This window comes from Euprymna scolopes, chromosome 46, assembly GCF_053919585.1.
Source record: "Euprymna scolopes isolate OS-2025 chromosome 46, ASM5391958v1, whole genome shotgun sequence".
Classification (NCBI taxonomy): Eukaryota; Metazoa; Mollusca; class Cephalopoda; order Sepiida; family Sepiolidae; genus Euprymna; species Euprymna scolopes.
The window spans coordinates 137861767-137877621 of record NC_136527.1 but is presented as its reverse complement, the minus strand read 5'-3'; the positions used below and the strand labels follow the sequence as shown (position 1 = coordinate 137877621).

At 38.8% G+C, this 15855-nt stretch overlaps 1 protein-coding gene across 1 annotated transcript in view; it reads right to left on the bottom strand.

Moving 5' to 3' along the window:
- Positions 1 to 127: 127 nt before the first annotated feature.
- The window catches only part of LOC145271317 (uncharacterized), a 39560-nt gene continuing 23832 nt past the window's right edge, over positions 128 to 15855 (bottom strand). The window contains exon 2 of the mRNA XM_080126862.1: positions 128 to 12636. Coding sequence (XP_079982988.1) covers positions 8915 to 10588 — 1674 coding nt within the window. The 5' untranslated portion in view covers positions 10589 to 12636 and the 3' untranslated portion in view covers positions 128 to 8914. The remainder of the gene's footprint in view (positions 12637 to 15855) is intronic.

Here is a 15855-nt window from a genome sequence, read left to right as displayed (position 1 = left end):
TTTTTTATAATGTCTGTTGAAGAACCCTTATCAGTTTTTGTGCACATCAGATTTTGGCCAATGTTTTAGCATATGTTATTATTACCATTATCAATATTTTTTATTTTTAGAACATATAAATTTTTTTATTCAATTTCCTAGGCAATGCTAGGACACGGATATTATTATATATTAGGTTTTTGCACTGAGAACTAATCAGGTATTAGTCAATTTTTAGCATACATTATTATCATCATTAACTGACTTAATCTTTCACTTAATCTAATTAATCTTAATTCCTCGGCAATGCTGGGACACAGGTAGGCAAGTATCCTTTTCTATGATGTCTGTTGGCGTAGCATTTTTTTCTGCTGAAAGCTCATCAGATATTGGTCAATGTTATAATTACTTTAATTAACTTTCTTTCACTTAATCTAATTTATTTAGATTCCTGGGCAATTCTGGGACACAGGTAGGCAAGTATATATTTTATAATGTCTGTTTATGAACCATTATCAGTTTTTTGAGTTGAGTGCTCATCAGTTATTGGTCAATGTTATAGCATGCATTATCGTTACAATTGATTAAGTTAATTTATTATGAAATCTAATTAATTTTAATTCTTGGGCAATGCTAGGGCACAGGTGGGCAAGTATATTTTTTGTAATGTCCATGAACCGTCATAAGTTTTTTGTGCTCATCTGGTTTTGGCCAATGTTTTAGCATAGGTTATTATTACCATTATCAGTGGTAATATTCAATATATTTATTTAGAGGGCATATGAATTTTTTTATTCAATTTCCTAGGCAATGCTAGGACATGGATAAGCTAGTATATATTAATACTATTGACTTTTCCTTCACTTAATCTAATTTAGATTCCTGGGTAATGCTGGGTCACAGGTAGAAAAGTATATTTTTATGTCTGTTAATGAACCACATTTAATTTGATGATCACATTTAATCCAGTTTCCTAGGCAATGTTAGGACACAGATAGGCTAGTATATACTAATTTTTATTTATTTTTTTTTATTCAATTTTCACCCCAAACAAGGCACAGTGCCACTTTGAAGCAGGGGGCTACTAGCAGGGACTTAATTAGCGGGGTCATTATGAAGGGAGATGAGTAGAAAGATGTTTGTTAACATTACACTTGAACTTCTGCATATCATTGCAGTTGGGAAAGCAGAATCCCGGAAGGGAGTTCCAAAGACCCGCAGTTCTGGGGAAAAAACTATTGGAGTAAAAGGCTTTCTTGCACCTAGGGATCTCTACTGTAAAGGGATGAGACTTAGTAGCTTGTCGGGTTTGTCGGGGGTAGTTACGTCGGGGAGGTACAAGTGTTTGCAGTTCGTCAGAGCATTCACCATTGAAGTATTTGTAGAACAGGCAGAGGGATGCAACATCTCGTCGATGGGACAGAGGCTGAAGCCTAGATGACAGTTCAGGACCTATCAGGTTGGCGACTCTTTTGAACCCTGTCCAGGAGCGAGAGACAAGAAGCAGATGCACCAGCCCAGATGTGACAACAGTACTCCATACATGGGCGAATGGTTGCCTTATAGAGGTATAGGATACTGTCAGGCGTAAGTAGTTTTCTAGCAAGGTAGAGGGAGCCAACCTTCCTTGCAGAAGCCTTGGCAATGCTCTCAATGTATCTATTCGAGTTCATATTCCCTGTAAACATTAGGCCGAGGAGTTTAAAAGAAGTACTTTCAGGTAATGTGTTCTTGGCCATTGCTATTGGTGGTAGAGAAGGTTTCTTGTAGTTATTGAAGGAAACAAGCTTAGTCTTAGCAGCATTGAATGTAACCAACCATTTTTGTCCCCATTCCACTACGGATTGGAGGTCATCCTCTAGTGTTTCTGCCATTTCCTTGAATATGTGTTCATTTGTTTTCCCCTCATATCTGTTTTAGAAAGTGGTGTCATCAGCAAATATACCCATCTCCGAAACAATTTTATCAGGGAGGTCGTTTATGAATATCAGGAATAATAGAGGTCCAAGGATAGACCCCTGAGGTACTCCCACATTTATGTCGTATTGTTTGGATGTACGACCGCCGAGGACAACTTTGATTTTTCTATTACTTAAGAAGGATTTAATTACATTATGAATTCTTCCAGTGATTCCATATGATCTAATTTTCCTTAGAAGACCATCGTGCCATACCCTGTCAAAAGCCTTAGATATATCGAGGGCCACCACTCTACCCTCCCCTGTTTTATCCAATGAACGGTATATACGTTCAGAAACTACAGTTAAGATATCTGCTGTTGAACGGGCTTGCCTGAATCCATATTGTTTGTCAGTCAGGAGTTTAGCAGCTGTTAGGTGCTGGACTAGGGCTTAATTAACTAAGGACTCAAATATTTTGGCGAAAAGCGGGAGGAGGCTAATGGGGCGATAATTTAGTGGGTCAGTTCTTTCACCAGAATTCTTGAAGACTGGTACCACAGAGGCGGTTTTCCAGCAGTCGGGAAAACAAGATTCGTTAAGGCATTTATTGTAAAGTTTGGACAGAACTGGAGCAACCTCGGCAGAGCATTTTTTTAATAGCACAGCCGGGATGAGATCTGGTCCACATGCTTTTGAGGTGTCTAGGTTTTTTATAATAGCATGTACCTGAGAAGGGGTGATTTTGCTCTCAAAACAAATATGATGGCACTGATAAATTTTTTGTGATCTGATGATTAATTTATAATGTCTTTCTAGCATGGAATTTCATATATCTGAGAAAATAGACCAGATCCTGTCTGCACATCCCTCGGCTAACATCCACATCTGTGGTGACTTCAACGTCCATAACGTGGAATGGCTGACCCACTCAAATAAGACAGTCGATGAGGTGAGGTTTTGTCATGACTTTGCAATTGCTTATGACCTCACTCAGATTGTTCATGAGCCCACCCGTGTGCCCGATACTACAGGTCAATATGGAAGTCTTCTAGACCTTTTTCTTTCAACTTCCCCTGAGCTATGTTCATGTTCCATTCATTCTCTTCTGGGATCCTCCGATCATACAGTCGTATCAGTTAAGATAAAAATTATTAGTCCCGGGACGAACCCCTCCACCGTACTGTATACCGATAATCTTTGGCTGAGTGGGATAGCTTCCGTACATTCATATCTGATCTAACTCTGCATTCCAGGTTTAAAAAGGATGTGTTCTCTATAGTATCAGACCTGACCAAATGGTTAATTATAGGCATAGACCGATTCATACCATCTAAAAAATTCCAACAAAAACCTAACAGCCAGCCATGGTTCTCCCCAGAATGTGCTGCTGCTATCGCGCACAGAAATCACTTTTTCCATAGCTACCAACGTAATAGATGCACTGAGACTAAAGCTGCTTTCAGGAACGCCAGCAACCACTGTAAAAGAGTAATAAAAAATGCAAGAGAGCTATATGCCCCGTCTGTCAAATCCAAAGTAGCTGATCAGCGGCTTGGTTCTCACCAGTTTTGGCAAATAACAAATAGGATCCTGAACAGAAGTGTGCGTTCTATCCTAACCATTATCAATGGACCAGAGGTCATCTCGTTAGCATCAGACAAGGCCAAACTATTTGCCAAGAACTTTGAAGCTAATTCTACCCTATGCGACGAAGGCCATCAACTCCCCAGATTTCCTCCTATAACACAGAACATGCTAGGTAACATACAAATGTCTGTGCATGAGGTTGCCAAGCTAATCAAGAACCTTGATTCCAGTAAAGCAACTGGCCCTGATGGCATCCCAATTATAGTGTTAAAAAAGCTTCAACCAGAAATTGCTCCCATAATTACAAAACTATTTAAGCGTTGCCTTAAGAAGTGCTTTCCAACTCCCTAGAAAACCTCATCAGTATGCCCTGTATTTAAGAATTCAGGTGATAAGTCATCTCCCTCTCAGTACAGACCAATAAGTCTCCTGTGTGTTATGAGTAAGTTGCTGGAATCCATATTAAATAGAGAAGTAGTCAACCACCTCAGCAGAAATAACCTTCTTAGTGACACAATATGGTTTCCGTTCTGCAAGATCCACCGCAGATGTGCTAACGGTTATATCTCATAGGATTAGTGAATCTCTTGACAAAGGCTTCCTTTCTAGGGCAATTGCTCTTGACATATCAAAGGCCTTTGACATATCAAAGGCCTTCGATAAGGGCCTACTTCACAAGATTTCCAGCTATGGTATAACTGGAAATGTTTTCTCTATCATTAAATCATTTCTCTCTGATAAGCTCATAAAAGTAGTGGTCGATAGACAAAAATCAGAGGCCTGCAGTATTAATGCTGGAGTCCCTCAAGGGCCAAGCCTTGGCCCAACTCTCTTCCTGATCTACATCAATGATCTCCCTAAACACATGCTTAAATCATTCGTTGACATCTATGCTGATAACACGACCATCTATGGCAACACATAACAAAGTTCTCTCTGATTCTCTCTCCTCTGATCACGAGCGCGTGGTTCAGTGGGGGAAGACGTAGCTGGTTACCTTTAATGCATCTAAAACCAAACTCCTATCTTTACATCATCAACGCTCTGATCCCCATCTGGCATCAATTGAAACGGATGGCTCTCGTCTAGGAGAAGCCCCATGTTTTGACAAGCTTCTGGGCTTGACCTTTACTCTTGATTTGAAATGGAACACATACATCAAGTCTGTTGCCAAGGTCACTGGAAAGATGGGGGATCCTTCTACCGCTCCAGAAGATATCTCACTACTGATGCAATTCTCTATCTATATAAAAGCCAAGTACATCCAAGGATGGAATACTGCTGCCATATCTGGGCAGGAGCTTTAGCAGCTCCTGCCTATCCTGACTTGATAGAGTACAAAATAGACTTCGTGGCTTAGTGGGGGGATGCCCTTTTTTCTTCCCTGCAACCTCTCTCTCACAAAAGAGACGTTGCAAGCCTAACTTTGTTTTATCGTTATTTCCATTACAGGTTCTCGTCTGAGCTCCAATCTTTGGCCCTCCCCCTCGCCAATCTTTTACAAAAACACCCGTCTAGCTGAATCCACTGTGAAAAATTTCCCCCACTCTTTATCTGTGCCTAAATCAAAACGTGGATTCCATGAACAAAGCTTCTTTCTTAGAACTGCATGGCTGTGGAACTGTTCCGTCTGCCTGCTTTCCACCTGGATGCCTTCAAGTCCAACATAAACAAATTACTGATGAACCGCCCCCTAAAGTAGAGACTTCATTAAATCTCCACACTAAAGTACTGTACTTGAAATAACCCTTATCCCTTAGTGATTTCCGGGCCTATATAAGTGGCGACCACTGTGTAAAAAAAAAAACTTAATCCAGTTTCCTAGGCAATGCTGGGACACAGGTAGACTAGTATATTTAATCTTATTTTACATATGTGACTTCATAATATTGTTTTTTTTTTTTGATAGAGGGAACCCACCTTCTTTATAGCAGCCTTTGCAATGTCCTCTATGTGACTTCATAATATTTTGTAAAGAATGAATCGCAAATTTATTTTCTTTTTTTATTTTCTTCCTTTGAGAATGCAGTTAAGAGATTCAGAATTCCTATCCTGTCACAGTTACTACTTGACGAAGGCCAGAGGAATAGTTGGCCGAAACGTTGTGAAACAACAACTAAGAAAGATGAGGACAATAGTCCACAATAATATAAAATTAATAATTTTCCTCTCCCCAATTAACCATTTTCATATGCTGTAGTATATCTTTCGTTTTGGTCTCTTGGTCCTACTGGATTCCAGGACAAGAATTTATCTAGTCTGGTGGAGTATCCAGTTTTGTGCTGTTAGTTGAGGTTGGCCATTGCTATTGGTGGTAGAGAAGGTTTCTTGTAGTTATTGAAGGAAACAAGCTTAGTCTTAGCAGCATTGAATGTGACCAACCATTTTTGTCTCCATTCCACTATGGATTGGAGGTCATCCTCTAGTGTTTCTGCCATTTCCTTGGATATGTGTTCATTTGTTTTCCCCTCATATCTGTTATAGAAAGTGGTGTCATCGGCAAATATACCCATCTCCGAAACAATTTTATCAGGGAGGTCGTTTATGAATATCAGGAATAATAGAGGTCCAAGGATAGACCCCTGAGGTACTCCCGCATTTATGTCGTATTGTTTGGATGTACGACCGTCAAGGACAACTTTGATTTTTCTATTACTTAAGAAGGATTTAATTACATTATGAACTCTTCCAGTGATTCCATATAAAATTAATAACTTTCCTCTCCCCAATTAACCATTTTCATATGCTGTAGTATATCTTTCGTTTTGGTCTCTTGGTCCTACTGGATTTCAGGACAAGAATTTATCTAGTCTGGTGGAGTATCCAGTTTTGTGCTGTTAGTTGAGGTTGGCCATTGCTATTGGTGGTAGAGAAGGTTTCTTGTAGTTATTGAAGGAAACAAGCTTAGTCTTAGCAGCATTGAATGTGACCAACCATTTTTGTCTCCATTCCACTATGGATTGGAGGTCATCCTCTAGTGTTTCTGCCATTTCCTTGGATATGTGTTCATTTGTTTTCCCCTCATATCTGTTATAGAAAGTGGTGTCATCGGCAAATATACCCATCTCTGAAACAATTTTATCAGGGAGGTCGTTTATGAATATCAGGAATAATAGAGGTCCAAGGATAGACCCCTGAGGTACTCCCGCATTTATGTCGTATTGTTTGGATGTACGACCGTCAAGGACAACTTTGATTTTTCTATTACTTAAGAAGGATTTAATTACATTATGAACTCTTCCAGTGATTCCATATAAAATTAATAACTTTCCTCTCCCCAATTAACCATTTTCATATGCTGTAGTATATCTTTCGTTTTGGTCTCTTGGTCCTACTGGATTCCAGGACAAGAATTTATCTAGTCTGGTGGAGTATCCAGTTTTGTGCTGTTAGTTGAGGTTGGCCATTGCTATTGGTGGTAGAGAAGGTTTCTTGTAGTTATTGAAGGAAACAAGCTTAGTCTTAGCAGCATTGAATGTGACCAACCATTTTTTCCTCCATTCCACTATGGATTGGAGGTCATCCTCTAGTGTTTCTGCCATTTCCTTGGATATGTGTTCATTTGTTTTCCCCTCATATCTGTTATAGAAAGTGGTGTCATCGGCAAATATACCCATCTCCGAAACAATTTTATCAGGGAGGTCGTTTATGAATATCTGAATATCAGGAATAATAGAGGTCCAAGGATAGACCCCTGAGGTACTCCTGCATTTATGTCGTATTGTTTGGATGTACGACCGTCAAGGACAACTTTGATTTTTCTATTACTTAAGAAGGATTTAATTACATTATGAACTCTTCCAGTGATTCCATATAAAATTAATAACTTTCCTCTCCCCAATTAACCATTTTCATATGCTGTAGTATATCTTTCGTTTTGGTCTCTTGGTCCTACTGGATTCCAGGACAAGAATTTATCTAGTCTGGTGGAGTATCCAGTTTTGTGCTATTACTTGAAGGTGCACCATTCCTCAAAAAAGCTAATGTGAGTCAACCATACTGAAAAGATCTTATGCGAATACGAAATGTGATTTTAAATATTTAGTCAGGGTTTACTTTTAAGGAAAAGTATCCTCATACCCGGTTTATCTAGTCTGGTGGAGTATCCAGCTTCGTGTTATTACTTGAGGTAACATCACTTGGAGAAGGTTCCTCGTAAAAGTTAATGTGGGTTAGCCATAGTGAGAAGATCTTATTTGGGCAGCAAATACTATATGATTTTTGAATATTTGGTCAGGTTTTTTTTAATTTATTTTACTTCAGTAATTTTTAAGAGATCAAGGGGTTAATCCCTCCTGGGGCTGACACTTGATTCTGTTATGATTTATAATTTATATCCGATGGCTCTTTCAAGAGTTTTTTTTTTGCATTTTATTTCTTTGAATATTGTAATGCTAGGTATAGGCCAGCGAAACTAGCTGCCAACATTGCCCTGCTTTTCATTGAAACCAACCAAGAGCTCTTTTTAGTATCCTCACTGTTTTCTTAAGTGGAATTGTCTGGATCTCTTTTGCACTTGGTTCATCAGGTATATTAGTTAGGTAGGACTTCAGGTTTTTTCTTCATAAGCCCTGTGGCACCTATAATAACTGGTATGAATTCCAGATTCTTTTCATATTCCATTCCTCAAAAAAGCTAATTTATCTAGTCTGGTGGAGTATCCAGCTTTGTGCTATTACTGGAGATAACATCACCTGGAGTAGGTGCACCATTCCTCGTAAAAGCTAATGTGGGTTAGCCATAGTGAGGAGACATTATTTGGGCAGCGAATACTATGTGATTTTGAATATTTAGTCAGGGTTTAATTCTAGGGAAAAAGTATCATCATGCCAGATTGTTCTGACAAACCCCTGTACAGAGAGACCTTAGACACTCGAGGACAGTGTCTAGTAGGCATTCAAGTTCTCATTTTTTTATTTAAATCTTCTTACTTTGAAGATTGTAACATTGGGTGTGGGGCACGAAACCAGCTGCCAACATTGCCCTGCTTTTTATTGAAACCAACCGACAGCTCTTCTTAGTATCCGCGCTGTTCCCTTAAGTGTAATTGTCTGGATCTCTTTTGCACTTGGTTCACCAGGAAGATTAGTTAGGTAGGACTTCAGGTTCTTCTTCATAAGCCCTGTGGCACCTATGATAACTGGTATGATTGATATCTCCCTAAGATTCCAATTTCTTTTCAAATCATACATGAGACCTTGATATTTGGTCTGTTTCTCCCTTTCAGCTCTATTCAGACCTCCATCATTAGGGACACCCAAGGTTGCAACTCTCTCTGACTTATTCCATATAACTACGTCAGGTTTCTCAGCAGCATTTTTAAGGTAGGTGGCTGTAGGGATTACATAGTCATAATGTATCGTATATAAGTCATTTCCAACAGTGTGTATGTGTGTGAAAGTAGTTTTTTAGGATCTTACTTCAAGTGGCTTCATGTTTTGTCTGGATTACATGGTCGTATTTTCTTTAGGGTGCTTTAATACATGTTTTCTTGCATATGACTTTTTTGCAAATAACTTTCCACAGGTTTCACACGGATATTTTTGGGGATCGACATGTGCTTTTATGTGTTTCTTTAAGCTGTTCCGATGCATGAATTTCGACTCACAAATCGTGCAAGAAAATTTTTTGGCACCACCATGGGTCTTGAGCATATGTCTCTTTAGTATATGCCTGTATGTGAACGTTGACTTGCACAGCTGGCAGGGATGTCGTTTTTTTACAGCATGTGTTTGCAAATGTTTCTTAAGACTTCCAACCGTTGTACATGAAAAGCGACATAGATCACAGGAGTACGGCCTCTCCTCACCATGTAGCAGCATATGGTTCTTGAGACCGGCCCCTTGCTGGAACGAGGAACTGCACAGTTCACAAGAGTATGGCTTCTCGCCAGTGTGCGTTCTCACGTGCTTCTCAAGGGCCGAAACGCTTGCAAACAAAGAATTGCACACTTCACAAGAATACGACCTCCCCCCGCCACTGCTGTGGCTCTTCATATGTGCTTTCATATCCAGCATGCGTCTAAATGACGAATCGCATAACTGACAGTGGTATGGATTCTCTCCAGGATGTCTCAGCATGTGTCGCTGCAAAGACTGTTCTTTTAACAGCTTTCCGCAGATTGTGCAAGGATATTTCTCGGTATTTTTCATAGTCACATGCATTTTTAGAACATGCTGCTTCAAGGTATATCGATACAAAAATTTGGATCCACACAATTGGCAAGAATAGGGTTGCTCTCCAGTATGTATCATCATATGTTGTTTGAGACTGGAAGAGTTATGAAACGAAGACGAACATATGTCACACGGATATGGTTTCACTCCAGTGTGTACTGACATGTGATTTTTGAGACTCGAAGAGTACCGAAACGTAGACAAACATACATCACAAGAATATGGTTTCTCTCCAGTGTGTATCAGCATGTGCTTTTTTAGACCTGAAGGTTTTCGAAATGAAGATCCACATGTATCACAAGAATATGGTTTCTCTCCAGAGTGTACTAGCATGTGCTGCGTCAAGTCGCACTTTTTCAGGAAGCTGGAGTTGCACATGTTACACTTATGGAGCCTTTCGCTATGGTATATTTTAAAATGCTCCTTCAGATGCGGTCTCTCCATAAAAGAACAGCCACATACTTCACAAGAATAGGGGTTTTCGTCAGTGTGTTTACTCATATGTATCTTCAATGTTGCACTTTGAGAAAAACTAGAACCACATACTTCGCAAACATGTGGTTTCTCCCCTGTGTGTGTCCGGAAGTGTACTTTAAGACTAGACGGCGTAATGAAAAAAGCGCTACACTCTGAACAGGGAAACGGCTTCACGCCAGTGTGGATGGCTTTGTGAAGCAACAGTTTGTATTTACGAGGAAATTTCAGATTGCAAAACTCGCAGGCATATGGCTTTTCTCCTGTGTGGATCCTCACATGGCGTTTAAGGCCGGACGATTGCGCAAAGGTTGATCCGCACACTTCGCAAAGAAATGGTCTCTCCCCGGTGTGTTTCCGCGTGTGTTCTGTCAAATGTAACCGCTGCGAAAAGCCATCGTTACAGATTTCACAAAAAAACCGCTTTTTCCGTCTTTTGACATTTTTCATAGTTTCCGGTTTTAGACTCATTGCAAATTTCGAGTATAAAAAAGTTTAGATTTTTTTTTTTCTTTCTTTTGGTTGAAAAGTAAAAATTTTACTTGTGCTTAAATATCAAATAAAAAGGGCCTTTAAGTGATAAGTCTTCTTTGAAAGATAAAATTTATGCTTCTTATGTCAAGTGGCTTCATGCCTTGTCTAAAACTAAGAAGTATACACTTTTGTTTTTCTTAACAATTCTAGTGTTTAAAGTTGTTTTTGGTTGAAAATAAACAATTTTACCGTTTAAATATCAAATAAATGGACCTTTAAGAATGAGCTTCCTTTGAAAGATAAATGTTGAGCTTCTTATATCAACTGGCTTCATGCCTTGTCTTTAGCAATTTCCTAACCAGAGGGCCTTTAAGAATAAGCTTTTTTTAAAATAAATTTCTTTGAAATAAATTTAGTTACAGGTTTTTTACTTTCAAGTATTTTTAGGTTCTTACATCCAGTGGCTTCATGCCTTGCTTTGTTTTAAACATCTAATTTATTGTTGGCAAGTTTATACCCTCTAAGTACTTGTAGGTTTTTACATAAAATGGCTTCCTGCCTTGCTTTTTTTAAAACAATTTTACTCATTTTTAAATATCAAGTATAAGCTTTCTTTGAAAAAAAAATATTTAGCTTCTTATATCAAGGGGCTTCATGCCTTGTCTCGAGCTATTTCCATAAGAATAAGCCTTTGAAAGAAATTAATGCAGAATATTGTGTTCTCCAGTTCCAAGTTTTTAACCTAGATGTATTTTTTAGGTTCTTACATCAAGTGGTTTCATGCTTTGTCTGGAGCGATTTCTATAATTATTTTTTATAGTTTCCGTTTGTAAACTCATACCAAATTACACATATAAGGTTGTTGGCTAAAAATTAAAAATTCTGCTTATGTTTTAATATCAAATAGGCCTTCCAGAATAGGCTTTCTTTGAATAAAAAAAAAGAATATTTTTCCTTTAGTTTCAGGTTTTTGACTTTGAAGTATTTTTAGATTTGTACATGAAGTGGCTTCATGTTATGTTTAAATATCAAATAAAAGGGCCTTTAATTTACAAGCCATCTTTGAAAGAAAAATTTTAAGTTTCTTATGTTAAGTGGCTTCATGCCTTGTCTGAACCTCTTTTCATAGTTTTCATTTTTAAACTCATACCTAAACAATAGTTCTTATAACAAATGGCTGTGTCTGGACCGATTTCTATAAATATTTTTTTTATAGTTTCCGTTTGTAAACTCATACCAAATTTCACATATAAAAAACTAGAAAGTTCACAGATGTTTTTCTATTTTCTTTTTGATTGCTGACTGAAAATTAACAATTCTGCTTGTGTTTAAATAACAAATAAACCTTTGAGAATAAGCTTTCTTTGAAAAAAAATTACTATAGAATATAGTTTCAGGTTTTTGACTTTGAAGTATTTTTAGGTTCTTACATCAAGTGACTTCATGCCTTGTCTAAAGTGATTCCCATAAATTTCTTTCCATAGTTTCCATTTTTAAACTCATACCAAAGTTCACAGATAAAATCGTAGAAAAGTCACAGATGTTTTTCTATTTTCTGTTTGGTTTTTGTTTAAATATTAAATAAACAGGCCTTTGAAAGAAAATTACTATGGAATATTTTGTCCTTTAATCCTTACGTGTTTCTGACAAAAAGTTTAGTTTTTCATTATTTTTGGTTATGAGTGGCAAGTTTTTAACCTTGAAGTATTTTTAGGTTCTCTCATCAAATGGCTTCATGTTTTGCCTGGAGTGATTTCTATAAATATTTTGTTATAGTTTCCGTTTGTAAACTCGTACCAAATTTCACACATAACAAAAGAAAACCTAGAAATTTCACAGATGTTTTTCTGAAAAAAGGGGAAGAATTGCTGTCTTCTGGGTCGGAATCTACTCCATTTAATATTTATCATTAGAAAGTTTCCGTTTTTAAACTCATCGCAAAGTTTTTATATAAAAAGTGTAGAAAATTCGCAGATTCTGTTAGTCAAAAATAAACAATTCCACTCATGTTTCGAAGATTTTCTCATCATTCCAAGGTAAAATGCCTGAAAAACAAGAACATATATATATTTATAGATATATATATCTAACAAGTATATTGTGGAACCAAATAAGATGTGCATTATTCATATCTGAAACAAATTGATAACTGATAAAAAGAATGGAAAGTTTTAGGTTATAAAATAATGCTTAGATTGCAGAGAAGGTGATGTTTTTATATAATGCCTACATTTTAAGGAGGTTTCTTGTTTTTATTAAGTAACTTATCCCTATTTTTAAATCTCGTAATATATAATTTTTCAGTAAGCCACAGATAACAAAGTGAGTTACAGGTAAGAGACATGTTCTGGTCAAAGGTTAACAATTCCACTCATGTTTCGGAGAATACCTGCAAAACAAGAAAAAATATACATTGCAGAACCAAATAATATGGGTTAATGCAATATTATTCATATCTGAAACAAATTAAGTTGTTCAAACAAATAAAAAGTTTACAGTTTTGTTTTTCTTTCTCTTTGGTTGAAAGATCAACAAAATAAGGCATTTTTTTTATTTATTAAATTGTTAGGTGAAAGTACAGAAACATTACAAAAAATACCCTTCCCTCACTATATTAAGAATGGCTTTCTAAATAACATTATTTCAACATGGTCCATATTTTATTAGTTTTTATAAGGCCTGATCATGCCTGGTAAGAAACTACTTAGTTACTTGCACTTTTCGCTAAGATCAAAGTGTAGTATCTGTACCTAGCATTCCTCACACAATCTGTAAAAGACAGATTTTTATTAAATTTTTAGGTGAAATAGTTACAAAAAATACCTTTCCCTCACCATATTAAGAATGGCTTTCTAAATAACAATATTTCAGGACTGTCCATTTATTAGTTTTTGTAATGCCTGATAATGCCTCCCCATTTGGTTTTAAGGAGGATATAATGCCTGGTAGGAAACTATTTGGTTAATTGGTCTTCTGGCTAAGATCAAAGTGTAGTATCCGTCCCTAGCATTCCAGCAGCCTCATCTCCCTACCTCATTTGTTTTTTTTAAGGAGGAGATAATGCCTGGTAGGAAAATACTTGTTTCCTTGGTCTTCTAGCCAAGATCTGTTCAAAGCATTCCAGCGACTATCACCTCTCTCCCAACCAAAAAAAAAAAAAAAATCAAAAAAACTAATGATTATCACTTACATGATTTTTGGAATATGACATAAGGACGAACTATATGCCATGTCAACGTTTTTCTGTAATTATGTTTTTTTTAAGGAGACAAATTATTAAAACAAGAAGATATATTTTTATGTTGTAATCATTTTAACATTACAAAAATACAAAAAAGCTACGGTATAGCTGGAAATGGCTTCTCAATTATTAAATCATTTCTCTTTGATAGGTTCATAAGAGTAGTGGTTGATGGGCAGAAATCAGAAGCTCTTGGTATTTTTTTTTTTACACAGTGATCACCACTTATCAAGGCCCGGAAGTCACTCAGGGATAAGGGTTATTGCAAGTACATTACGTTAGTGTGGAGCTTTGATGAAGTGTTTACTTAAGGGGGCGGTTCATTAGGAATTTGTTAACATTGTACAGTTGAGTCGGCTTCATGAATATGCACATCTCGTATCGCTGCGGCCCAAGCCCGGTGATCGGAGGCAAGATCCCGAGTGAGCAACAGCCAGTCACGTCTCCAACGAGACAGGCCATAGATGAGCGGACCCGAAATAAGCTCAGCGTCGGCTTTGATAGTCCCGAGCCACGTTCTTAGCTGGCCACCGACACGTTTTTCCAGCCGGGTAGAGGACGTGGGGAGATAGCCTTGTGGATAAAGACCCCTGCATCACAGCGAGAGGCATGGCCGAACCATCGAAGGCGTCGGGCACGCAGTAGGTCAGTAATTGCCTGGAGATTGCAGCGACGCCGGACTTCTTTGTTGGCGACGAAATCCAGGGGACGGACATGGAGAATGCGGCGGAGATTGTAGTGGTCAAAAACTTCTACGCGTCGCAGATCCGCTTTCCGTATGGGCCAGGTCTCACATCCATACAAAAGTATTGAGCGGACGAGGGCCTGGTAGATTCGTATTTTTGTCCTCAGACGTATTTCAGGCCGTGACCATAATCGCCTTTGGAGTCGACAAAAGGCAGCTCGTGCGGCATTAATGTGCGTTTCAATCTCATTCATGCCTTGACCGGTACCAATGAACGTGCAGCCCAGGTATTTGAAGCTATCCGTCTCCTCGAGGGTTTCCCCGTTGAGAGTGACGGAGGACCTTTCTGCTTGGGGGATGCCAGCCGATAGAATCTTCGTCTTGCTGGCGTTGATTCTCATGCCGATGGCAACTGCCTTCTCCCGGATTCGGTTCAGCACCGTCTGTATGTCTCTGTAGCTCTCCCTGAGAACTGCAATATCGTCCGCGTAGTCCAAATCGGTGAGATGAAAGTTACGCCCTACCACGACGCCAGGATATCCAGGCAGCGCCTGCTCCATGATCCAATCAATAGCGTAATTGAAAAGGGTGGGCGAGAGCGCGCATCCCTGGCGGACACCACTGCTGATGTTGAAGAAAGAGGAGTCCTGGCCATAACAGCGGACACGCGTGCGAGTCCGATGGTAGTAGGGCTTGATCAAGTTGAGTAGCTTCGGGGGGATACCATCTGCTTCCATCACTCTCCACAGAGTACCGCGGTCGACCGAGTCAAACGCGGCAGCGAAGTCGATAAAGCATACGATTGTATGCTGTTGGTAGCACCAGCGCTGTTCCAAGGCTCGCCTCAGCATGAATATTTGGTCGACGCATCCGCAGCCAGGTCGGAATGCGCATTGGTTAGGACGAGTCCTTCTGTCCCTTTCGTATTGAAACCGTCTCAGAATGAGGATAGTGAAGACTTTGGCAGCGACATCTATAAGGCTGATGCCTCTGTAGTTACTACATGTCCGTTTGTCACCCTTCTTAAAAAAGGGAAGAAGGATGGCGTCACTCCAATCTTGGGGAATCTCCCCACTATTCCAAATCTCAGAAATCAGCTGGTGTAGGCGAAGATATATAGAAAACACTCAAAAAGGACGTCACTGAAGCAGCGGCCAACACCGTGGGTTTCACAAAGCGTCGTAAAAAGGACTGGATCTCAAGTCGAACGGTGAAATTGGGTGAGGAGGCTAAATGTGCAAGACTCAACGGAGATGCCAACTATCGTCGCCTTCGCCGAGAAACAACGCACTCTGCCCGCAACTACCGCAATGTTTACTGGCACAATATCGCAACTGA